This window comes from Misgurnus anguillicaudatus, chromosome 8 (assembly GCF_027580225.2).
Source record: "Misgurnus anguillicaudatus chromosome 8, ASM2758022v2, whole genome shotgun sequence".
Classification (NCBI taxonomy): domain Eukaryota; kingdom Metazoa; phylum Chordata; class Actinopteri; order Cypriniformes; family Cobitidae; genus Misgurnus; species Misgurnus anguillicaudatus.
In genome coordinates, this window is record NC_073344.2 from 23,025,816 (window position 1) to 23,053,168 (window position 27,353).

Below are 27,353 nucleotides of genomic sequence, written 5' to 3' on the forward strand. Positions count from 1 at the left end.
AGGATTAATTGTCCCACATTTAGCAGCTGGTGCTTAACACATCCCACATGAAAAAATCTGTGGTATATTTGAGTTAGTATGTACTGTAGTAAAGTGTGGAAAATTATAGTGTACCATACTGTACTGTACTTTAATGTAACGTAGTAAAAATACTATTAGTTAAGTAAATCAATAAGATGTTGTAAATACTGTAGTATAGCCTACTTTAATATTTATTATAGTAAACTTTGGTTAAGTATAGTATACTGTAATGCATAATATTAAAATTACTACACTTGGTTAATGTGCACTATAATATTCCACATTATTAGCTTTAGTGAATTATTAAACTGTAAGTAAATATTGCAATATTCTTCAGTATTTGTTAAAAAAAGATATATTATCTAGGATTTTGCTACACTTTTCTATAGTAATTACTAGCTTATACTACAGTATTTTTTCATGTGTTTGGTTATATTAGATTGAATATTGTTTATTCATATGTTTTTTTAATATAGTAATATATATATATATATATATATATATATATATATATATATATATATATATATATATATATATATATATATATATATATATATATATATATGTGTGTGTGTGTGTGTGTGTGTGTGTGTATATATATATATATATATATAGGAGTGTAAAGGAGGAGGAGCAGATGATGAAGGAGGCTGATCCAAACGGACACAACGTAAGGACTATACAGTATTTCACATTGTTATGCCATTATTCTGATGACAATGACATACCTCCTAAAAAAAACATCTCATTATGATAATGCAAAAAAGCTTAATGTCATTAACATAAAAACAAAATAATGCTGTTTTTAATCAATATCATCCTATTTTATTAAAATCACCATAAGATTTGCAAATACTGCTGTGAACAAATAATTCTCAAATGTGATAAAAATGTCATTTCACTAATGAAAAAGCCATTTCACAATGCAATCTGGAAAAATGTTTATTAATTATAAATATAAATATAGATTTATAAATATAAATCTCTTTATTAATTGTTACCCTGGACCATCATAAGTCGCATGGATATATTTGAAGCAATATCCAAAATACATTGTATGGGTCAAAATTGTAGATTTTTTATGCCAAAAATCATTAAAATATAAGTAAAGATCATGAAAATATTTTATACATTTCCTACTGTAAATATAAAAAATATTTAAATTTTTTTAGTAAGATCATGTGTTTGTAATGAGTTCAATTGGACAATTTAAAGCCAATTTTCTTAATATTTAAATTTTGCACTCTAAAATACCATTTATAAATTTCATAGTTGTATCTCGGCCAAATATTGTCCTATCCTGACAAACCATACATCACTAGAAAGCTTATGTTTAAGATGATCTCAATTTAAAAAATCTTACCCTTATGGGATTTGTGGTCCAGGGTCACAATTAATAAAATGAATAAAAACTGCTTGGAAAGTCAGTGAAAATATAATTTTAGTCAAGATTTGTTTTTTATGTTATTCTTTTAAAGTTAATTTTGTAATATTGTTAATATTCATATCTTCATACAAAACAGTTGTTCATGTTTTTCTGACTTGCACATGGTTCTGGTTCTATTAATGTTCCTGATGATGACCAATATGTGTTCTGACTCATGAAATAAGAACCATTTTTGGTTCCCCAAAGACAAAGGTCCCTAAAAGATGCATTACTTTCTTACCTTTTTATAGTCTGTTGAACCTTTAGTACAACAAGAAAGGGTTCTATTGATTTTAAAGGTTCTATAGGAACCTTTATTTTTAAGACTGTAGCACATATGCAAGTCAACAAGGGGTTAACATCCCTGAACTCTCGTTCCTGAGAGACGCAACCACGGCATCTGGTGTGCTCAACCATTAAATCCTGTTTTCATCCCTGCTAAGAAAGACAGACAACCAAATGAGCCAATCACAGCCTGCAACCGCTATACAGCCAACCAATGGCATTGCAGGAAAGGAGGTTGGAGAATTCTGGATCACATAGCTTGGGTTTGTAGCATCTCTGCACTGTAGCTGCTTTTGTCTTGTACATTATATAAAATGACATGAAATAATAGGAGACCTGACAAAAGGGGAGAAAAGGGACGCGAGTTGGATTTCTGGGACCTTGTGTGATCACGGTAGGAATACAGAGGTGAAAATATTTACATTTCTAGCCCTGCAGCAGTTTTCCTGTTCCTGCTGAGGAACGAAGGAGGAGGGTCTAAGGAGAAGATTTCTCTGCGTTTTCCCATTGTCTGCTTGGAAAATCTTGGAAAGACATCAGCTCCGGCCACATTTCTCCATGAATAGGTGGGTATGTTTATCAGCAGCCTATTTTATAATCACATTGCAGACGGTGAAACTTATCTACACTCTTCTATCACTTTTTAAAGATTCATAAAATGCCACAATGGAAAGAAACACTGTTATTTGACTAATACGTCATAGGAGGAATAGCATTGTATTGATGGCTACGTAGATTTGTCTAGCTTTGTCTGATGGTGATCTCTGATTGGTCAAGAAGGAAAGCTTAAAGGATCCTGGAGCATTCTGATTGGTCGAGGGACAAACATGTTCTTTATTAAGTGTGCAGACTGTTGGTGGAGAGAGAGAGAGAGACATCTCATGGCAAGAAGTTTCATAGCAAGCAGCTTTCTCTGAATGAGGTCTCCCTAAATGAATATGAGATAACGAGAGATCACAGCACCCCTAAAAAAACAATGATTACAGCGGCATTGAAATATATTTCTGTCTGTTGTGTTTGTGAAAACATTTGTGAATTGTAAGAAGAGATCCTTCACTGGTTGTATACTTAAAATGTGTGTCTGAGTTTAATACCCCTACTGCAAAAACCAGCTAAGACCAGCATAAGCTGGTAGCTGGTTAAAGATGGCAATAGCTGGTCTAAGCTGGTCCTCCAGTCTGACCAGCTAAGTCCAGACCAGCTTAAAAGGTGACCAAAACACAAACCAGCTTGCTACACCAGCAAAACCAGCTAAAACCAAGCCGGGAGACCAGTTAAAACAGCTCACCAGCTTATGCTGGATTTTCTGTAGGGACCGGTTTAATGGTCATCATTAACCAGCATTAGCACCAGCTAAACAAGCACTAGGACCAGCATCCCAAACTGGTCACACCAGCATCCCATGCTGGTCATACCAGCAAGACCAGCATATGTTGTGTTTTGGTGCTGGTATGCTGGTGACCACCAGCTAAACCAGCATAGACCAGCATAATTCCCAGGCTGTTTTTTTCAGCAGGGATGTTTAACATTTAACCTCACTTTTAAACTGTATTAGTTAATCTGAGACTAGTGTGACAAATCTCTTTTCTAACTTTAGTTATATATAATATTTCAACTCATGACAACCAGTAAAATCAACCCACGTGCATTATGCTTGCCAGACATAACCGTAAGTTCACTAAAAATTTGTCGAATTGGACTTAAAGAGACACTCCAATTTTTTTGAAAATATGCTCATTTTTAAGCTCTCCTAGAGTTAAACATTTGATTTTTACCATTTAGGAATCCATTCAGCTGAACTCCGGGTTTTGCAATACCACTTTTAGCATAGCATAGCATAATCCATTGAATCTGATTAGACCATTAGCATAGCGCTAAAAATAATCAAAGTGTTTCGATATTTTTCATATTTTAAACTTGAGACTTCTGTAGTTACATCGTGTACTAAGACTAGGCAGATATGTCTAGGAACTATACTCTCATTATGTGGATATAATCAAGGAATTTGCTGTCGTAACATGGCTGCAGGATGCGCACACTGCAAAAACGTTTTACTTAGTATTTCTGCTCAATACATCTAGATTTAAGAATTTTTAAATATTTGTACTGAAAACAAGCTAGAAATACTAAGTAAAAAAGTCATTTTTTGCAGTGTGCGCCTCCTGCAGCCATGTTACGACAGCAAATTCCGTGTTATTATACCATAATGATGGTAAAGTTTCTAGCCACATCTGCCTAGAAAATTGCAACTTTTAATTTTCCATCCGTCTTAGTACACGATGTAACTACAGAAGAGTCAAGTTTTAAAAATATAAAAAAAACTCTTGATATAAAACCCTTTTTTAGCACGATGCTAATGGTCTAATCAGATTTAATGGATTATGCTAAGCTAAGCTAAAAGTGGTACTTCAAGACCCAGAGATCAGCTGAATGGATTCCAAAATGGTAAAAATCAAATGTTTACCTCTAGGGGAGCTGGAAAATGAGCCTATTTTCAAAAAAAGTGGAGTGTCCCTTTTACAGTCCAAGAGTCACATAGTTGCTTACAGTAAATATAAACTACCCACTCCTGAATGCTTTACCCCATAAGTGCGTGAATCAAGACCTTATGGAAAATTCTGGTTCACATGCATGCATACAAAGTGTTACACCTTTAATACATACAGTTAGTGATGCTTATTCATTTTAACTGATGCTTTAATTCAGTGCATTCAACCAATACATTATTTCTATCAGTATATGTGTTCCTTGTGGTTGAACTTGAACCTGTTGACTTTGGATTGCTAACACAATGCTCTACCAGCCTCACTACTGGAACATTAAATAGAGTCAGCAACACAATCACAGGTGGGCACGAGGTCTTTAGTAACAAAAAAAAAGAATGAGAAAGAAACGGCAAGGAAAAGCAAGAAAAGACATCTGTGTACATGTCTTTATCATCTCTTAAGAAATGCACTTCTCTTTCAGTGTAGGCTGTGTTTCTGAGTACTCGCGTTCCTAGGTATCAAACTGCTGTTGTCTCTCTCTCTCTTTCTCTCTTTGTGTATGTGCCAGTCTCATACCCACATCCTGTCATGACACCCGCTGCTGCCCGGCTGCTGCAGACAGGGATGAAAGTATCTAACGGCAGCAGATGTTGAAACACACATGCATGCCTATTCTGGGGAGTTTGCACATGCATACATACACTGGCCCCAGTCTTTGGACAAATAGAAAGTAATGTCACTGAATTAGATATTACAAATGGCATTTGTTTTACTGAACAATAACACAATCCTTTCAAGCAAACAATCCACATGTTAGGTTTGAAATACTCTGTCAGGAGAGGGGTCAAAATGTTCCCTAGCTGTCACTATGGTACTACACCTTCACACCTTGGAGTTCATACAGTATTAAGGTACATAAATGTATACATATCTGTACTTAAATGTTACATATTAGGACCTTTATATATGGGTACTGCCCCAGTGACATCTTGGGAGTATTTTTTACCTTTTTTTCTGACAGAGTAATTCAACATAAATCTAGGGGTGAGTGGTGCACAAAGTGTGCGTTTTGTCTTTTTCTCTTACTGTCAGAAGATCTCCTGTGAATTTGTAAAAAGTTTTGATGTGTTAAGATATTGAACTAAGATGTTTTGGATGCATAAAAGTAAATTTCTTTATCTTATGTGTTTTTTGGATTTTTTGAGTTGGGTGTGTAAGCCACCAAATCCAACCTTATATTATTTTAATCACTGTGTTGTTACCTAAAACAGTGGTTCTCAAACTTTTTCAGCGTGCGGCCCCCCTTGTATATGGTGCATTCCTTCGCGGCCCCCCAAAAATTTTTATAACAAATTTGTTCTTTGCCTTATTTTTTTTTAGGTTTAATTACACAGAATTCATGATAAATTAATGTGTTTTATGAAATGTCATTAAACTGGGGCCCCCCTGGCACCATCTCGCGGCCCCCCTGGGGGCCCGGCCCCCAGTTTGAGAACCACTGACCTAAAACATAACACCATTTTGAAACATGTCAGCAACTCCTAGAAAATGATAGCTAGGATTGAAAACATTTTAACACAGCGGGGTTAGTTGTCACACAGTCTCAGGTATACAATGATAATGAAATGAAAACAATGTAAATACTATTCAACAAAATGATAACTAATACAATATCAAAGGAAATAACTCACAATTATGATTTTTTGTCTTAATTGTGCAGCTCTTTCAAAAAAATATATTTATATACATTGCTACATAATACAAGGATGGTTAGATAAAGGATCATGGATGGAAGAATGTTTGGATATCTATCTATTATAGGCAGATATATAAACAATATCCACCTTTATTATATTTATTATATATAAACTACATTTTCTAGCAGGTGTTACAACAAACCCTCTGTTTGTTAAAATGAAGCCCACCTATGGGGTAACGTTTGCACTCCTGTCACACTCCTGTAGGTCCCACAAAAAAACATTAAGTATTTGTAGCAGAGATGTGTGTTGACTGTGTAAAAAAATATTAATCTAACCTTAATATTTTTTGAATGATGAAGCCAAAGCCAAAAAGCGTTAGTTTGTGCCCTGCTCTCCACTACTGTTTAACTTTAGGGTCATAACTTTTAATTTTTTTTTACATTTAATGCTTTTATGCAGACACTTGCTTCTTACATTGCATTAAGCGATCACCTAGCACACATTTAAAAAAATAAAGGTGCCTATAAGAGCCTCTGTTGGGCTGTATGTTTCCATAATGACCTTTGATATACAAAGAACCTTTCTATTGTAAGATACTTCAGACTTTAGAAAGGTAAGAAAAAAAGTTTTTTAGGAATCTTTGAAAGGTTCTTTGGGGAACCAAAAGTGGATCCTTTACAACCTTAAAAATAAAGGCACTTAGAAGGTTCCTTACAGTGACAAACCATTTTTGGTTTAGTTATAGGTTATTTCAGCCTGATCTCACGAGAAATTGTGCATATTTTACGAGTTGGCTAATTCGTATCAATTCATACGAAGTTAATCATGCAAAATCATACGATTCTGATAAAAAACAACAACAATGAAACCGAACCCATAACCCTGCACCTAACCGCAACGTCACAGGGGTCAAGGCAAATCGTACCAAAACTTACAAATGTGATCGTATGAATTAATACGAATTAACCAACTTGTAAAATATGTACGAATTCTCGTGAGATAGCGTTGTTTTTTTGTGTTTAAAAGATGTCTAATAGCCATCCAAACAAATCCCAGATGTCTAGGCTAAAACAAAACATAATAACAAATTGAAAATGCACCCGTGGAAACACGGCAACTACGCATAAACTCCAATATATCACAAAAAAGTTTTTACGCTCGGTCTTTCAGGCAATTCGATAAAAGAATACAGCGGGGAAATCAAGTATTTGACACATCAGCATTTTATCAGTAAGGGGATTTCTAAGTGGGGTATTGACACAACATTTCCACCAGATGTAGCCATCAAGCCAAATATTGGCCTGTCTGAGGAGTCCAAAGAATAATCAGGACAGTTCTCCAAGAGCCAAGAACCACTTGGGCAGAACTTGCATCAGCAGGTACTGTCGTTTCAAAGAAAACTATAAGCAATGCACTGAACCGCCATGGCATCCATGCACGCTTACCACTCAAGACTCCGTTGCTGAACAAAAAGCATGTTGAGGCTCGGTTAAAGTTTGTGAAAGAGCATTTGGAGAAGCCTGTGGATTATTGGGAGACTATAGTATGGTCAGATGAAAACAAAATTGAACTTTTTGGCAGTCATTCTACACACCATGTTTGTAAAAGAAATGGCACTGCCCACCACCCGAAGAACACCATACCAACAGATAAGTTTGGGGGTAGAAGCATCATGGTTTGAGGCCGCTTTTCAGCAAGGGGTACTGGCAGACTTCATATTATTGAAGATAGGATGAATGGAGAAATATACTGGAGTTTCTGGATAAAAATCTGCTGCCATCTACCAGAAAGCTGAAAATGAAAAGAGGGTGGACATTTCAGCAAGACAATGATCCCAAACACAAGGCCAAGAAAACAATGAAGTCAGAAAATCAAGTTGCTTAAATGGCCCAGTGAGAGAACTGAAGTTCAAAGTTCATAAAAGAGGAACCTTCAAGATTTAAAGACCATTTGTGTGGAAGAATGGGCCAGAATCACTCCTGAGCAATACAGACGACTGGTCTCTCCATACAAGAGGCGTCTAGAAGCTGTAATCACCAACAAATGCTTTTCTACAACGTATTAAATAAAGTGTGTAAAGTTCAATACTTATTCCCTGTGTCATTTCACGCTATTTATTATGACTCAACTTGTATACTTAAATGTTCAGATTTTTTGTATGAATTCAATATTTGGCTTGATGGCTACATCTGGTGGAAATTTTGTGTCAAAAGCCCACTTAGAAATCCCCTTACTGATAACAATGCTGATGTGTCAAATATACCCCCCCCCCGCTCTATATCGCAAAACTGCAATTGAAAAAGTTTTTTCGCATTTACATGTCAACTGACGTGCGTAAAAGTCACATAATCATTCTTTAAATATGGCACAGTATAGGACAAGTCAAGACAGAAGGTGTGTTCGACTTCATGTGGCACATGACATTAAAATACGAGAGCTATTCGGGAGTTGACCGCTCTGTATGCTTTCGAGTCATTCTCGCTGTATTTTGATGTCATCCGCATGTCAGTCTGTGCGGCGCCGTATGAAATCGAACACACCTGTCACCATGGTTTTTGGAATGACTTATTGCAAAATAAAAAAACTATGGTTTACTTACATCGGTTATGGAAACAACGTCATTTCTTAATAATTTTTGTTGATATGTAGAAAATAACGCTAAAGTTTTGCGCAAATCTTCAAAAATACATAGCTACTGAAAATTTTATAGACGTCTAACCATACCCCCCAAAAATAAATAAAATAAATTAAGTAAATAAATTAAACCAAACAGCTTGTAATCACTGTTGCTTACATGATGGAATATCAGACATCAGACAAGTTATTTTGGCAAAGATGACATGTAACTTTGGCTAGCAGTGGGCTACTTATACCCGGGTTTAGAAGGTGAAATTATTGCTAATGCTTGCTGGGTAAGGAACCATTTCTTTCCTAAATTTTTTTTTAATTCATTGTTTATCGATATACAGAAAAAAAGACAACTGCATGGAACGACACATTGGTGCCTAAACTAAATTATGAGCGAATTTTCATTTTTGCATGAACTATCTCTTTAACAGCAACACAAGGTTTGATGAATGGGAGCTTGTCTGCGGTTTTCATTCACATTCACCAACAGCAAAGTCTCGTATCCTCTATTTTAAGGTTCAGATCTCTTTCCTGCCCCCGGCCTCCAGCCCCCACATCCACATACACACAAATCCTAACGGCTGTATCGTGGAAGGAAGTTTGCTGCTTGACGGTAGTATCTCGAAGACGCACACATCCAAATGTTGTCCACAGTGTTTCTCACTCATCTACACGCGCGTCCACAAACCCACACGTTCAGTCAAGAGTGTGAAATCACACAGATTTTCTCACTGATAGCGCTTCAGCTATCCAACTATAAACACAAAACGTAAAAACATTCCCATGTGTATTTGAGAGAGATTATCTGTGATAGTCTTAGATGTTCAGAAAAGTGGATGCAATATTCCTGTAGCTCAATTGGTAGAGCATTGCGTGAGGCCAATGGTTCAATCTCAGGATATCATAAAAGTACTGTATGCACTGTTTGGATAAAAGCATCTACCAAGTGCATGAATGTTTTAAGAGATGAGGGCAAAATATAGCATCATGCTGTCTCGTTCTTGCCACTTTCTAGCCTTGCATTGCATATTTTTTATGAATAATGCAATCCGAGAAAGCCTTGCTGAAAGCATCCATGTTGACCTTTGGAATCACTAAAATGAATAGTTTGCTCATCATGACTATGCATTTGTTTGCACATCAGATTATCAAGAGTCCAGGAAACATCAAACATCACAATGACCAAAGCTTGGAGGAAAATTAAAGTCCATCAGGGTTGACCTCAAACCACGTTAATCCTACAACGGCACCCTGTGCGAAGAACCATGACTCTAACAACAGCCAAACCTGATCTGTTCACTTCACCCCAAACACTGACCCCGTTCCCAACTCTCAGCCCTACCCTACCCATCACCACCTCGATTCCCATTCTCACGAGGTCTGTGGAAACCACAACCGGACCTGATAACGTTACATCCAGAACTACATACCGTTCTATTACGTCATCCACCAATGAGACGGGCCTCAACTCCACACAGCTGCCAATGGGATCCGTAGAAGGTGCTGGGATGGGGATGGTGCTCGTACCCTTTGGTATCATCACGGTTATTGGGCTGGCCGTCGTTGTGGTGAGGAAACACCTCGAAGGGTCGAGATAATCAAGTTGTTAGGAAAATAGTTATTATTTGCTATTTCACTAATTTGTTAAGGGTGACAAATATACAGTATTGTGCAAAAGTCTTTGGCCAGCAGCAGCCAAATTTTACTTTCTTTATTAAGATACAAACTGAAAATACAGGAAATATTTCCACAAAATGAAAAGTCTTTTTTAGGTAAAAGTCAAGTCCTGAATTCATTCGATTAGAAATAAGGATTTCATTTCATTTACACTGCAAACAATGACTTTCTTACTTAGTATTTTTGTCTTGTTTTCAGTAAATATCTAAAAATTCTTAAATCAAGATGTATTTTCTTGATGAGCAAAATGACCTAAGAAAATAATACTAGTTTTTAGACAAAAAATATACAATTCAAGTGAATTTGTGCCCAAAACAAGCAAAAACATCTGCCAATGGAGTGAGAAAATGTACTTGAATTAATCTTATTTCACAATTTTTTTCTCACCCCATTGGCAGATAATCTAGCTTCTTTCAAGGACAATTTCACCCAAATTGTATATTATTTGTCTTAAAACTAGACTTATTTACTTAGGTCATTTTGCTCATCGGGAAAGAGCATCTTCATTTGAGAATTTTTAGATATTTCTACTGAAAACAAGACAAAAATACTAAGTAGTAAAGTCATTTTTTTTTGCAGTGTAGGTTTAAAAAATCATGCAGGTTCCTGCTATTGATCAGGTGTTACACTTTATAGTTTATCATTTTCATTTTTTGGAATACTTCATACAAATTTTTCAATTCTATTAAAGAGACTGAGAAATAATATAAGGTCACAATAGCAATGCAAAAACTAAATCTAATAATGGCATGGCGGTCTAGACTTTTTCACAGTACTGTACCTATGGCGAAAGAGTTTATGAACTATTTCAATAAAAATGACCATTTACTTAGAGTATTTGATAAGATTTCTGTAAATACATGTTCTTACTTTATCGTAAAACTTTACATTTAATAGTTTTAACACCTAATAGTTATATATACTGTTGTTAGATACAATTTGTTGAACTTCTGTAAGTTGGATAATAAAAATGTGTTTTTCTTTTGTCTAGCTTTTGTACATCAGGAAAAAGAAACGGTAAGTACTTTCTTATACATTACCGCAGTCTTAAAAATAAATGACTTTCGGTTCAGCAGTAAAACAACTTCATCTTAATGAAGAAAAAATAAAAATACAGAGCTGTGGAAAAGTCTATCATGTTACCATTAGATTTGTTGTTTTTGGCATGGTATAATGAACATATATGTGACCCTGAACCACAAAACCAGTCATATTTATACATCATCTGTAGGTTGAATAAATATAAATAAATAACTTTTCATCGATATATAGTTTGTTAAGATAGGACAAAATTTGAACGAGATACAACTATTTGACAATCTGAAATTTGGGTCCAAAAAAATAAATAAATAGCAGAAAATCTGCCTTTAAAGTTGTCCTAAAGTCCCCAAAACTGCATCCACTCACAAAAATAAAAGTTTTGATATATTTCAAGTAGGAAATTTACAAAAATCTTCATGGAACATGATCTTTAGCCTATTAATATTTTTATGATTTTTGGGATAAAAACTTGATAATATTGATTGACCCAATTTATTTAGGCTATTGCTACAAATATACCCGTGTGACTTATGACTGGTTTTGTGGTCCAGGGTCACAATTAATAAAGACACTAAATTTAAATTGCATGTAAATGAAGCTTGTTTTAATATACACTGTAAAAAAAACTTTGCTGCTTAAAATTTTTTGTTAAATCAACTCAGATTTACAAGTCATGTCAACAGAAATTAATTGTCACAACTTATAAAATATAGTTGAGAAAAGTCAACTTAAATAAGTTATAACAACTCACCTGTAGTTATAAAAACTCATCTCTAGTCAAGATAAATAATAGTAGGTTGAAATGACTTGTAAATCCGAGTTCATTCAAAAAAAAATTTTAAGGCAGCAAAGTATTTTTTACAGTGTAGCAACACATATTACTAATGATAAATATTTTTTATATATTTACGCTAGCAAATTTTTAAAACATCTTCATAATCCTATAATAAATATGAATGGTCATTAAACTTTGCTAAAACTACAAAGCTGCTGGTGCGCTAAGACTTTTACACATTACTGTTGATGTTAAGTTGACTATATAGTCTTTGAAGATTACATTATTGATAAGTTTTATCTATTGGCTTTTGGATTCTCTGAAGAATCAGCACATCGATGGTTTTCTAAAGAACAACAGATTTAAAGTCTCTAAAGAAACTTGAATGATTAATACCAGGTTAATTTCAACGGTTGGAAAAACTGAGACATCAGCTGATGCCCATGTATAACTTTGATCCAGCTGAAGAGCAGGATGATCTTGAACAAGAGCTTTTGGATCACGGGCGAGACGGAAGCCTAGCTGGACCAAACTCAAAAGTAAGTGTAGCTAAAATAAAAACAAACAAACAAACAAACTGTGGTGAAATTATATAATATAAGAGCTGAAGAAACTGCATTACGGTATAAAAAGTGAAAGTTAGATTAACTTAAAAATAACTTTAATTGGTAAATTTAAATTCAAATTAAATGACAAAAAAGTCATTTTGTACTTACAGCCGGTTTCATCGGACGCACGTGATACATGTCTGGATCCGAACCTTACTTCCGGTTTCGTTTTTTTAATGGTCTACCTAGTTGCTAAACCAGTGGTTCTTAAACTTTTTTAGCGTGCGGCCCCCTTTGTGTACGGTGCATTTGGCCCCCCCAAAGAAAATTTATGACAAAAAACAGTTCTAAAACTTCACATTTTAATTAAACAAAACATTAAATTATACAAAGTAGTGCTGCCTTATTTTTTTTAGGTTTAATTTCACAGAATTCATGCTAAATTAATGTATTTTATAAAAATTTCATAAAACTGGAGCCCCCCGGCACCATCTCGCGGCCCCCCTGGGGGCCCCGGACCCCTGTTTGAGAACCACTGTGCTAAACTGATCTCTTGGACAAATGCCTCGTCGAAAATAACAAATGTTTTGGTTTCCTAGGTAATCTATGTGTGTTTTTTTCCTTGTTATATAAATAAACTACGTTTAAAGAACTTTGTTGTTATTTATTCTTAGCGGACTTTACCAGAAGTTACGTGCGGACCGCGACAGCCGCTTGTTTATGTTGTTACTGCTGAAACGGTCTATATTAAGAAGGAGATAAAAATGGATACAAAATACTATGAACATTATGATGAATCTTTCAACATAATGTCAGGCATATTGTTTACATAATTTCAATTTTTACCATTTTATTTCTTTTGAGTTCTGACACAAGGCCTTGTCGTTTATTATTTGTGGTAAAGTATTCATCAATAAATCTCTGACTGTTTCACAAATCCATTTAGGGGAGAACCGGGGTGAAAGTAAAGCGGGGCGAAAGTAACAAAGTGATTTTCTCAAAACCCTGATTTTATTTGCATTTCAAACTATGACAGCATCTTTAGCACGCAACCCTTGACATAGCTGACAAATATTGTGTTATTTCAGTCACCGTTTCGCAGGTCTAGGTCCAGAAAGCTGTTTTCCACCATGATAAGTAAATTCTTAAAGTGGTAATTTTTTTCTTATAACGTGTATGTTTCTGGTTTCATGTGTTACAGTACTTATCAATCTACAGGTTATTTAGTGCTCTAACACATCCTGAAGTTTGACTTCTTAGAGTTTTTCAAAATAAAAGTAAAGCGGGTTGAAATGTTAGATGTTCGTTTTACTGAAGTCGTTTTACATTTGATCAAAGTTCCACCGCGACTTGTGAGTTATTGACCTCATCAAATCAATCAATCAATCTGTCTAAAACATTATCTTTTAAACTTAAGTTTTTGTTAAAAATGGTACTTTCGCCCCTGCTCTCCCCTACATCAAATTTACAACTCATCTTCAGACAAGCAACATCTGTAACATGATCTATCCAAATCTGCAGTCCTTCTTCAGTCTGGTCTGTTAATGTCTCTGATGATCATTTTATACTTATCCGCACATTGTCAACATTATACTCTTACAAATAAAAGTGCTTCATGATGCCACAGAAGAAACATTTTTGGCTGAATGGTTCCATAAAAGAAGAAATGGTTCTCCTTTGACCGAATGCTTCTTTGAGGAACCAAAAATAGTTCTCCTATGGCATCACAATGAAAAACCATTTAAGCACATTTATTTTTGAGAGTGTACACAAATTATCAAACTATATCTGTGTGTAAACACGGATCTCCGCATTTTTCCGTGGCCCTGCTACGGACTGTCTTTTTCGTGGCATTCTCACGGATTGGTTACTCAACTGCTTTTTCCTATTTTCAAACCATTTTCGCTTCGGTTTAGGGTTAGATTTGGTGTTTGCGTTAATATGTCACTTTAACTATTGGTTTATACTATTTTTTCTGTTTTATTCTTTTATATTTTCTAAACTTTAAACAATTGTTGCCTGGCGTTGGGGTTAGAGTTGGGTTTGGGTAGGGATGTCATTTCATGTAAATCTAACCCTAAACCGAAGCGAAAATGGTAAGAAAATAGGACAAAACAGTTGAGTAACCAATCCGTGAGAATGCAACGAAAAAGACAGTCCGTAGCAGGGCCACGGAAAAATGCGGAGATCCGTGAGAATGCCACGGAAAAATGAGCACAAAATTCCGTGACTATGCCACGGAAATTCGTGAGATCAGGTTGTATTGTGTAACTTCACATTATCTTTCATTGTATTAACACGGTGCTTTCTGAATTGTGTATTTTATATTTCTGAAACCAAACGGCATCTACCAACAAATAATCTTGAAATCAACTTAATTTTTCCATATTTGGTTTGACACTTAATCAACTGAAGTTGATTAAAGTAACAACATTAACTATGAATGTATTTCACTAATGCTTGACCACCACAAACTATATATTTGTAAACTGTGTAGCCTACTTTTCATCTAGTAAATGCCACTTTGGTTTGATATTTTGTTATCACACTTAGACATTTTTAAACAAGGCTAGTTCACCCAAAAACAAAAATTCTGTCATAATTTCCTCATCCTTATGTTGTTCTCATGTTGAGTTTTTAAACACAAAAGAAGATATTTTGACAAGTGATGATAAACACACAGTTGATAGTAATCAGTGACTTCCATAATAGGAAAACAAAAATGATGGAATTCAATGGGTACCATCAACTGTGTGCTTAAAACATCTTCTTTATCATTTATCACAATATTTTCATAATATTTGTTTTCCTACTATGGAAGTTAATGGTTACAATCAGCTGTGTGCTTGCATAATTTATAAAAATATCTTTTGTGTTCATCAGAAAAAAAGAAATTCACACAGGTCTAAAACAACATGAGGATGAGAACATGATGACAGAATTTTCATTTTTTGGTGAACTGTCCCTTTAAGTCCAAATATTTTCAGGTCACACTGAAAAAGTACAAAACCTTTTCTGTGGCGGGTGGTGCTCTAAGGCAGTGGTTCTTAAAGGGGGGGAACACCGGGGGGCAGCGAGATTGTGCCAAGGGGAGAACCCACGAAGATTTTGGGTAGCAGCAATTAACAGCAATTTGACCCCGTAGGTTCTCCAAGGTTAAAAAAATAATTAATTTATCATAAATTCTGTTTAATTAAACCTCAGAAAATTAATGGTACTATACAACAGCACTTCATTGTATAATATAATTTGTTTTGTTTAATTCAAATTTTAAGTATTATAATGTTGTGCCCCGGTGCACTGTACACAAGTGGGGCACACATGGTAAAAGTTTGAGAACCACTGCTCCAAAGGTTCACACCTTCGTATACTATAATGTATTGTGTACCTTTAAAGGTACAGTTAAATGTTTTGTACCCCTAACATTAGTACACAATAGGTCCTTAGGGTATAATACCCCAAAGGTACAACATTTCAATGTGTTGTATAGCCATGAACAAAAGAAACCTTTGAGGAGACCACCCCAGTGACAGAAAAGGTTGTTTTGTATGACAGTGAACTGCATATTCAAATAAAAAATCTATGGCAGTAATATTATTTATATTTCAAGAATAATCCAGAATCAATGATGTCAGTATGACAGTTTTTGCTTTCTGTCCTCAGACTCTGACAACAAGTCAAGGGACGACTCAGAAACCCAGTCGACTCGTCTTTACGGACGTGACTGATGCCATCAACGCATGACAAGACTCGGGGTGAAATTTTTTGGGGATCATAAATAAAATTGGGTTTTGACATTTGATAGAATGAGAGTACAGTCAGTGTAAGGACATTTTATTGAAATGATAGACAAGATGTTTCTAAAGAAAACTCAAACCATGGACATGAGCTTTATTTTCCTACAACACTTCTCATACAGAAATTAACCCCCGAAACCTTTAACAGTTGAAGATGTCGCTATAACTGTAAATAAATGTCTGTCTTGTTTATCAGAAGACACTTTTAATTTGTAAGAAACCACATGATTTATTATTTATTAACATATGAAATGACATGAGCTGTTCAGTGAAGTCCCTGCATGTTTACTGAAAGGAAAAACACCAAAAATAGATTTTCAGAATTATATTTCAAATTGTCATGAGCAATGTCAGATATCAGTCAGCTATTTCAAAATGTAAAGATCTTTCATTAGTTGAATATTAGATTACTATTAAGTTAATTGCAATACTAGAAATTCGTCACAAAGCTTGTTTAACGGATGCGGCTATTTATAAGAGATAAATAGTGAGAAACGTCCGTTTGTGTTATTGTGTAGATGAAATGAGACGCAGTTTGTTCACCAAACAAGTGTGAGATCATTTTAAAGACATTTCTAATTTTTATGACAATGAAGGACATAATAAAAAATGAAGATTTAAACTATGACATGTGTGTGTTGTTGTGGAAAGAAATGTAAACTAAAAAAAAAAATAGAAAAACTTATCAGAGACAGCCACTTTATTCATAAACAATTGACATCATTACTGACCTTTGACGAATATAAAAAGAGGTAAGAACATCCCAGACAAAATGTTTTGTAAGAAACCGGCGTTTATGATGCACATTTTCACACTTGTTAATATGTAAATGTCCAAACTGGATCTAAAATCTTGCTATACTCTTAAAAATAGGGGTTTTGCATGACTCAGTTCCTATAATTTGTAAGCTATACTGAAAATAAATTTGATCTCAATGAGTCAATTCAAGATGGCTAAAATAACTCATGAAAAACTTATTTGAGATGAACTGAAATAATGAAGCTTTAAAAGTTGGGGTGTTAGTATCTCTGAAAACAAAGATCTCAACATTTCCTAGTACTGTAAATCATTAATGACGAGAAGATGCTTCGTACATCAATCTTGTTTAAAATACTGCTTCAGCATCAACACAATAACAACATCATAGCAGTAAATATGACTTTTTTTCTGATGAATAGAAAATATTAACCTATTAAAAAAGATGATTTAGTGCCAAACATATGCCAGTTTCACTCCAGAGGCTGATCATTACAAAATAATTATAAAAATCACATATTATCTGGAAAATGCAAACAATACAACTGAGGTCTCTGATACTGAGGTACTGAGTTTTACCATCTTCATGTCCACTCTTACATCATTATTGATATTAAACCTCAATAAAAACAGTATTAGGACACTTTGTCTATTTGCATAACAGCAACAAAGTAGCATTGCTTTGTTTCAATCCAATTACCCTGCTGTAAACATTACAAATACAACAATAAAAGATATAAAACATTAAAAAGTATTATAAAATGCATGTTCATTTTCAAAATGATGCGTCATTTTCAAGCGTTGAAGAAGTCAAATCCTGAGAAGTACAACTTTAAATAAAATGAATATAACGCAAATATCTTCCCAATTTTGTTTTGCTTTGTAATCTGTGGTGGTGCTCCCGAATCCTAAATGTCAGTGGCAATTCAAGTCCTGTTTAATTTAATCGAATGTATTTCTGAGTTAGTTGTAAAGAGTTAAAAAAATAGAAAGATCTGTATTGTCAGCCAATAAAATCAAATCAAATAATATTTCAGAGGTGGTGCAAAGCATTATTTTCAGTTCTTGGGTGCAGCAAACTTTTTATACTACTTAAGTTTTTTCTCCTCAGCCAATGAGAACGTTTGATGAGCAGCTATAAGTATTTTGGAGTGTAATTCATGTAATAAAATATTAAATATGACTGCATCATCCTCTATACGATAAGTTACACCACCGAAAGTCATTTTTAACGGTCAGATCAGGTAGTAAGGTACCAACTGCATGTTTTCAACTTGTACAGTGTAGATGGAGGCAGCTGAGATGAAGCATCGCCCCCGATGCTGTCTCTCAATATCCAGTGAGGTAGTTTTAGACACTCCCCTCTGATGGTAAAGAAGGAGGCGGGGTCTGAGCGGGCGGGTCTTCCGATGACTCCGCCTCTTCGACCTCGGGATGAGATGGCTGGGTGCAGAGGAAAGAGAAGACATGAGGAATCGGTTCGTTTGTACTTGAAAATGATGACAGTTGGGACAGGAAACCATAATGTAAGGAGTTTCTCTGAGTCATTTAGCTCCGGTGCTCGCCTTATAATCGTTTGAGTAACAGGGAAATTTTTTAAAGTTTCACTCGGGTTTCACTTTACAGAGACCGTGAATGACATACTTATCAAGTACAACTTTCTCATGCAATGTTCATTTTGACTATTATGTTACGTTACATATATTTGTGCATTTATGAGTTTACAAGGTACACATTTGTATTTATCAGTATGTGTGTTCCTTCCTGGGTTCGAACCCATGACCTTGCTAATGCAATGCTGTGCTATACAGGAGAGATCACTGAAATTCAGACTCAAGAGTACGAACATACATTTATGTTGTATTTCAATTCTTGTTTTCTTTTCATTTATGTTACCCTGGACAGTCAGTTGTGTATTTTTCTAGCAATAGCCAACAATACATCGTACGGGACAAAATTATCCGAAAATTAACAAACGGAACCGCTTTGCTGCCGTACCATGGCTGCAGCAGGTGCTAAGATGTTGCACACTGCCCGAAAATGGTCCCCTGCTATTACCAAGGGGACCATTTTGGGGCGCTCCGTAATATCACTGCAAAAAAAGGACTTTCTTAGTCTTGTTTTCAGTGGAAATGTCTAAAAATTCTTAAATAAAGATGTATTTTCTTGATGAGCAAAATGTTTGGCGAGAACATTTTTCTTGAATTAAGTGTTTAAGACAGTGGGTCTCAAACTGGGGTCCGGGGCCCCCAGGGGGGGCCGCGAGATGGTGCCAGGGGGGCCCCAGTTTAGTGACATTTTATAAAATACATTCATTTATCATGAATTCTGTGTAATTAAACCTAAAAAATAAGGCTACTAACCAAAAGCACTACTTTGTATAACTTAATATGTTTTGTTTAATTAAAATGTTAAATTTTAGAACAGTTTTTGTCATAAATTTTCTTTGGGGGGCCACAAAGGAATGCACCGTACACAAGAGGGGCCCGCACACGGAAAAAGTTTGAGAACCACTTAAGTTAACTTATTTTATGATTTTTTTTCACACCCCATTGGCAGATATTTTTCCTTGCTTTAACCACAATTTTACTTCAATTGTATATTTTTTGTCTAAAAAAAATATTTTCTTAGGTCATTTTGCTCAATACATCTTGATTTAAGAATTGTTAGATATTTGTACTGAAAACAAGACAAAATACTAAGTAAAAAAGTAATTTGTTGCAGTGTGCGCCTCCTGCAGCCATGTTACGACAGGAAATTCCTTGATTATTACGCCAGAATTAAAATATAGTTCCTAGCCATATCTACCTAGAAAATCACAACTTTTAATTTTCCATCTGTCTCCGTACACGATGTAACTACAGAAGAGTCAAGTTTTAAATAGGAAAAATATCTAAATTCTTTGGTTATTTTTAGCGCGATGCTAATGGTCTAATCAGATTCAATGGATTATGCTAAGCTATGCTAAAAGTGCTAGCACCAGACCTGGAGATCATCAACTGAATGGATTCCAAAACAGTAAAAATCAAATGAGCCCATTTTCAAAAAAAATGGAGTGTCCCTTTAAGGACTTCATTTGGTCAACTTTAAAGACTTTTTCAGATTTTAAAATTGTTGTACCCCAGCCAAATATTGTCCTATCCTAACAAACCATACATCAATGGGAAGCTAATTAATGCAGCTTTCAGATGTATAAATCTCATTTTAAAACAAATGGACCCTTATGTTACTTTGTGGTCCAGGGTCACACATGCATTCAGTTTATATATTCGTTTCATTTTACTGATTACTGTTTAATCTTTTGTTGGGACTATACTGTCTTCACAAGTACAGACGAGGGATTTCACCAGACAAGACAGCAAAGCAGGAAATTTGCATTGTCTTTGCTTGGTAATAATAATAACACCTGCTGTATCGGTGACTAGTCAGACTGAGCATTGACAACACAACTAAGATTATTCAACAAACTGCTCATTTTATCTCCTGCATGCTGTTCTTCCCCTTCATCTCTGTTTCTGACTCATGCAGAAGTGTTTACAAAATAAGGTCTTTTCACACTGGAAAGAGTTAATATTGGGTTATTCTAAACGTCGGGTAAACGGAATCCTAGGTTATCTGTTTAACGTTTAACCAGGGGTGTAAATGGCGATCCAAATATAATTAGTTATCCACCATTTCCACATTGTTGATTCACAAAGGATTTGACGCGTGAATCATTGTTTACTTTTCTTGTAGTCAAAACACAAAATATGAAAAACAAACTTATTAAAAAAACTAATACTTATTCTAGTTCCAAATGATTCGATTCCACTTTTCACGGTCAAAAGACTGTCTAGCACCAACTAATCTTCTTCGTAATTCTACTTCCTATTAGCTCAGCCTACGCAACACTCAAAAGTCACGTGATATGAAATAAAACACAGAAATATACATTTATCCAAAATATAACTACTACTTACATAAAACAAATCCTTAACATATAGTTATGGCTCCAACAAGGGGTTAAGAGATAAATCTGGGTTTACGTTAAAATTTGCATATTGAGATGTCAACAGCAGTGGCGGCTGGTGACTTCTCTTTCGAGGGCGCACTATGCGAAGCTCGTCACAACATGTATTTAACCCATCATGTGTTCGGCGCGTCATGTGATCCTATGTGCATCACATGTCATGTCCAAACACAAGCCTGCTGCAGAGGCTTCGAAGGGGTTTATGATAAAAGTGACGCATACGTTTGCCATTACGTTGTGTAATCTCATGTTTAGTGTTAAGTTATTGTCTTGTGAGTATTTTGTGAGCGTCTTCTTTTATCATAAACTCTTTAGACGCCTGTGCAGCAGGAATGTATTTTGGCATGACGCATGATGCACATGGTTCACATGATGCAACAAACACATATTTTGACATGACACTCCGAACACATGTCTAGAATTCGCGCCCCCTGGAGGAGCAGACATGATTGGAAAAATAAAGCTGGATCATACTGACTGAATTAAAACATTGCACTACCGCTAAAAATAACTGCGTATTGCGCTCTGTGAGTTTTTCATCACCTTTGACAGTATTTTTCACATTTCCCGCAAATGGTGAAACAACAGCCTGTGGTGTTTCTGTGACTTTATATACAGATCATTGAGTCATAACATTATAATCCTGCTTAGTTTCAGCAAAGATATTATATATAACAAGATTGTGCACTACTTTTACTATGAATCGCTCTGGCGATGAAAGTCCCGCCTTCCATTTAAATAAAGTAATTATCAATCGATAAAGATCCTCAAAGTCGCGTGAGGCGCTTGCCAACCTGTACGCATGCGCAGTAGCTGCTGAAGCAACTTTGCAAAATGTGTTTTTAGCACAATTTGAGCTTAAGAAACAAAGGTTATGGCACAGTTAATGTCAGATTTGATAAGAAATATATTGTTTGATTGTGATCTGTAGCATGCAATTTTAGAGATATCTGTCTTCAAGTAGATAGGACTTTAGTCTTGCATGACAAAAAAATGACTGCAAACTGTGCAAACATGGCCACATGGTGGCACGACTTCCCTAAATGGACTTCACACAGTACATGTTTTATAGGATTTAGGACCGAACTTTTTTTGCATACACTGCAAAAATGACTTTCTTACATAGTATTTTTGTCTTGTTTTCAGTTCAAATATCTAAAAATTCTTAAATCAAGATGTTTTTTCTTGGTGAGCAAAAGGACCTAAGAAAATAAATCTAGTTTTAAGACAAAAAATATCACATTTAAGTGAATTTGTGCCTTAAACAAACATAATAATAATAATAAAAATAATAATCTGCCAATGGGGTAAGAAAAAAAAACTTAAAATAAGTTTACTTTTTTCTTAAACACTTAAAAAAATCTAGAAAATGTTTCTTACACCATTTGCAGATTTTTTTTATTGTTTTAGGGACAAATTCACACTATTTTTGTCTTAAAGTGGACATTTCACAGGACTTTTTTAAGATGTTAAATAAATCTTTGGTGTCACCAGAGCTTAAAACACCATATAGATCATTTATTATAACATGTTAAAATTGCCACTTTGTAGGTGTGAGCAAAAATGTGCCATTTTTGGGTGTCCTTTAAAATGCAAAAGAGCTGATGAAATGCAAACACTGATCACCATGATGGTCGTTTGTTAAAGTTGAAACTTAATTGTGCTGTCAATTATTTTTTCTCTACCTCTGCACTAAATGGTAGTGCAGATTAAGGGGCGGTATTATTATAATAAGATCCCCTTCTGACATCACAAGTGGAGCCAAATTTCAATGACCTATTTTTCACATGCTTGCAGAGAATGGTTTACCAAAACTAAACATTTTCTAGGTTGATAGGAGCACTGGGGACCCTAATTATAGCACATAAACATGATTTTTATGATATGTCCCTTTTAAAACTAGACTTATTTTCTTAGGTCATTTTGCTCATAAAGAAAATGCATCTTGATTTAAGAATTTTTTAGATATTTTTACTGAAAACAAGACAAAAATACTAAGTAAGAAAGTCATGTTTGCAGTTTACTTGGATCTATCCATAGGAACATGACCGTAAAAATCTCCAAATTAAATATTAATTACCTGCTTTTCTTCCTGAGGAGCTGTTTTCTGTGGCTATGGATTAAAAAGATGAAATAATATAAATGTTATCAAGAGCAGAGCTTATGGTATTGCTCATCTATAATTCATCAGGAATTTTAAAACATAAAATATAAGAGACATGTTTGATAAAACAATCCCTGATTTTGCATTAGTTGCAAAGATTGATGAAAAGGTGAACTTGTATAACTCTCACCCATTTTCTTGGTCTGCCTCGAGGTCTCTTCTCTCCAGTTGGCTCTACCTACATATAGGAACAAATAGAGAAAAACTGAATGAGAAAGTTCAATAAAAAATATCCAAAACTAAAATTTGACTTCATGTATGTTTTGGACACACTTTGTCCAGCAATCTTACTTTGACTGTGACACGCTGGCCTTTATTTTTACTGCCTTTAGGTCTTCCTCTTGGCCGTCTGGGAGCGGGGGGTTCGACAGACTCCTGGTGGATTTAATTCAACTTGGTTTACTTCATTGTCAGAATAAATTGTCAAAAAATGGTCCCAGTTGTCACAGAGGCGTAACCCTTTAAAAAGTGCACCTATAGAGCTCATTCCCCCAGTGACAGCTTGGGATCATTTTTCTTTAAGTGCACGTCTGTCTATCCGGGTTTATCTTATTTCACACCGATTCAAAGCAGTAATAGTGTCATCTCTACATGACTCAGTGTCTCTCTCACCTGTGGTGGTTTGCGAGGTCGACCTCTGCTGCGTTTGGGCGCCGGTGCCTCCGTGTGACTCAATTCAGGCTCCTCCACATCCATCCTGACCCCAACACAGCTCACACATACATGGACACACAGCTTGAGAGATAGACGAGTGGTCACAGGGTAAAGAAGGGTGAGGGAGACAGTTAATGGACACTTTCCAGCTTCATGCTTCCTAAAGCACAACAGTGTAAAGCTGTGAATATAATTATATTTATAAGCTTTTTGCCTAATGTACAAGGCGGCGGGAATGAACGGGAAACTGGAGGGAGAGAGAAAGGATCGGATCTGATCGTTACAATCTCAACTCCAACCTGGTAAACGTTCATATATGTTGCAAGCACATGCATGACCAAACCTGGTTAGCATTTATATAAGTTTCAAGCGCATGCATGATCAAATCTGGTAGCTGTTCATATATGTTGCAAGCACATGCATGACCAAACCTGGTAAGCGTTCATATATGTTGCAAGCACATGCATGACCAAACCTGGTAAGCGTTCATATATGTTTCAAGCACATGCATGATCAAACCTGGTAAGCGTTCATATATGTTGAAAGCACATGCATGACCAAATCTGCTAAACTTTCATATATGTTTCAAGCACATGCATGACCAAACCTGGTAAGCGTTCATATATGTTGCAAGCACATGCATGACCAAACCTGGTTAGCATTTATATATGAAGAGTTTCGTTGCAAAACGAGATAAATCCATTTTTTAACATTTTTGTCAAAACATGTTTATTATTATGTTATCATGTTATTATTTTGTTTTATGGTGCTACTTAGCTGTATTTTTTAAGTTATGAAGGTTTAAATCAAAACAAACCAACTGCAGTTGAATTGAAATTAATTGGAATGCACAACCAAAAAACGTGATTTCTGAACAATTAACAAAACTGTGGTTATCTCGTTTTGCAACGAAACTCTTCATATGTTGCAAGCACATGCATGATCAAATCTGGTAGCTGTTTATATATGTTGCAAGCACATGCATGACCAAACCTGCTAAACTTGAATATATGTTTCAAGCACATGCATGACCAAACCTGGTTAGCATTTATATATGTTTCAAGCACATGCATGACCAAACCTGGTTAGCATTCATATATGTTGCAAGCACATGCATGACCAAACCTGGTTAGCATTTATATATGTTGCAAGCACATGCATGACCAAACCTGGTTAGCATTTATATATGTTTCAAGCACATGCATGATCAAATCTGGTAGCTGTTCATATATGTTTCAAGCACATGCATGATCGAACCTGGTAAGCGTTCATATATGTTGCAAGCACATGCATGACCAAATCTGGTAAAAGTCTCATAATGATGAGATTTGCAGCATCAAGTTTGATTTCACTCATTAATTATAGTTTAATTTCAATCTTCGACATGATCTAACTCATGATATCAAGATTATATTTTCACAAAATGTTTTTTACTTTATGTAGAAAGCAAAAAATGACTTGTCACAAACATGGTCACATTTTTACATTAGTGGACATGAATACTGCCTCTGCATTATTTATGCAATCACAACAATGACATTCAAGTAAATATTTATCTAATATTTCAGTGCTAATTTGAACTGATGTAACACAAATTATTATTTCAATACACATCATAAACCACATGTCCCCACATGAATTTAACAGAATATGTTTATCTTGTTTATTTAAACAAAATGTCTCTGCAACACTAACAATATCTGACATCATCTTCTCGTGCTCACATTGACACGCACATCGCTTAGTCATAGTTTTACTTGTAACAGGTTGTGGCGTGAGAATTTATTATTGTACAGAAACTACTGCCACTCATTACAGGTTAATACATGTCTTGGCATCTATTCATGTAAAACTACTTTTAAAAAAATGTTCATATATCATGCATACACTAAATGCAGCATGAAGTTAAAACAACTTGGTCTTGCAAATCAATTCAACCTACTATTTTAAATTTTGGCTTGTGATAAGTTGACATAACTTATCAAATGAAGTTGAAATTGTTTAACTTATTTTTCTAAGTTAAAGTACCATAAAAGTAGAAATGATAAAACACTATTCATCACTGTCACATGATACTTTACCTAAATAATAAATATAAAATAGGCTAAATATACTTCTTTATACTAGCTTTATGTGTGTTTTTAATGGTCCAGTTAGGCTTTAAAGTTATTTTTTTCATATGTCCGGCAATTACGACAGTACGCATTCTTCGCATACTTCCAGACCTACAGAGAAATGTAGCTGGTGCGCGTGAACCTGTAGCACGCTTTGCGGTGGCCTGAGGATGTAAACACAACCCTTAGCAACATTAAAACAGTAAGAAACATAATATTTTAATAAGATACTTAGACAAAAACCTCAGCACCCACAGAACAGAAACAAGCCAGAGATAAACAAAACTAAAATTATTTAAAAGTACCACGGTTATTTAGCATGTTTTGGATATGTTAAACAACACCTGCATACAATAACACTATGACACTCATTGAAGTACCCTGTTAATACCATAGTATATGAATAATAAGGCAATCATGGCAAATCAGTCGAAGCCATGCGTTTACCATCTGCTTTAAAAAGTTCAAATAAAATTTGAATAAACATTTAAATAAACCTGCACAGGTTCTCAGGTTAAATCACAACTTTCATTCTCTTCCAGCAACAATAACATGTAATAAAAACAAAGTTACCTTAATCGCGTTCCCTCACACTTTGCGTTCACCTGGAGCGGCGCGTCCAACACGAGAACGCGTTTATATACATCAACATAACGTTGTTTGAAGTTTGGCATCTCTGCTAGCCACGCCTCTTTTACGCAAGAGCATCGTGTCAACCCAACCACTCTGCCCGTGCCACGCCCCTAAAACCAGGCTGTTTCCTTCTCCAGCATGCGTTTCGGATGCGTTCAGAAACGAGCGCGTCGCGTAAATTTTCAACCTTTTGATTGGTCCGTTACCTGCGTTCGAGTTTGCAGCGTTGATCGCAACGAAAGTTTGCGTTTTTGCGTCGGTGATTGGCTGAACGTTGACGTCAGATATTTGTTGACTAGATTTTATCTGTTGCCACGGCAACGAGTCTGCGATACAGCAAATAAAGCAAACTCAAGAAATGAGTAGCAAGGGATTTTTTTCTCTTTTCCCTAAAGAAGTATTTCGAGAAAACAAAATTAGTAATTTGCAGAGTAACCATTTAAGCCCCAAAAAGTACCACGTGTTTTTTTGGGGACAAGTACATAACAGTACCGTGGTGTTCTTTGAAGTATTGTTGAGTAATACTGCAAGCAAATGAAATATATTACAATTATGAAACAAATAATTTACTAAAAAATAAATAGGAGATGGTGACTGTGAGGATCCGTGTATAAAATACACGAATAATACTAAAAT

At 35.2% G+C, this 27,353-nt stretch overlaps 2 protein-coding genes across 3 annotated transcripts; one reads left to right on the forward strand and one right to left on the reverse strand.

The window, feature by feature from the left end:
- The first annotated feature begins 1,938 nt into the window (after positions 1-1,938).
- Positions 1,939-17,658, forward strand: c8h3orf18 (chromosome 8 C3orf18 homolog). Of its 2 annotated transcripts, none has more exons than XM_073870490.1 (5): positions 1,939-2,301; positions 9,694-10,117; positions 11,218-11,239; positions 12,451-12,581; positions 13,455-14,109. In XM_073870490.1, exons 2-5 carry the CDS (start codon positions 9,815-9,817, stop codon positions 13,458-13,460), a joined length of 462 nt encoding a protein of 153 aa, XP_073726591.1. In that variant the 5' UTR covers positions 1,939-2,301; positions 9,694-9,814; the 3' UTR covers positions 13,461-14,109. The 2 variants fall into 2 exon arrangements, with proteins under 2 accessions (XP_073726591.1, XP_073726590.1); XM_073870489.1 differs by lacking the exon at positions 13,455-14,109 and adding an exon at positions 16,254-17,658 and having other exon boundaries at positions 1,953-2,301.
- On the reverse strand, positions 17,070-27,307 carry LOC129450727 (uncharacterized). The gene is made up of 6 exons (XM_055213701.2): positions 26,658-27,307; positions 23,929-24,051; positions 23,608-23,691; positions 23,447-23,494; positions 23,233-23,265; positions 17,070-18,586 (listed from the first exon to the last, which is right to left on the reverse strand). The coding sequence occupies exons 2-6, from the start codon at positions 24,010-24,012 to the stop codon at positions 18,494-18,496; spliced, it is 342 nt and encodes a 113-aa protein (XP_055069676.2). The 5' UTR covers positions 24,013-24,051; positions 26,658-27,307; the 3' UTR covers positions 17,070-18,493.
- Between the last annotated feature and the right edge of the window lie 46 nt (positions 27,308-27,353).

Coding starts and splice junctions, on each gene's coding strand:
- c8h3orf18 (XM_073870489.1), top strand. CDS start 9,815: ATGACTCTAACAACAGCCAAACCTGATCTGTTCACTTCACCCCAAACA. Junction 11,240..12,450: donor TTTGTACATCAGGAAAAAGA/AACGGTAAGTAC, acceptor CAGGTTAATTTC/AACGGTTGGAAAAACTGAGA. Junction 12,582..16,253: donor TAGCTGGACCAAACTCAAAA/GTAAGTGTAGCT, acceptor TTCTGTCCTCAG/ACTCTGACAACAAGTCAAGG.
- LOC129450727 (XM_055213701.2), bottom strand. CDS start 24,012: ATGGATGTGGAGGAGCCTGAATTGAGTCACACGGAGGCACCGGCGCCC. Junction 23,495..23,607: donor GCCAGCGTGTCACAGTCAAA/GTAAGATTGCTG, acceptor TCCTATATGTAG/GTAGAGCCAACTGGAGAGAA. Junction 23,266..23,446: donor GAGGCAGACCAAGAAAATGG/GTGAGAGTTATA, acceptor TTTAATCCATAG/CCACAGAAAACAGCTCCTCA.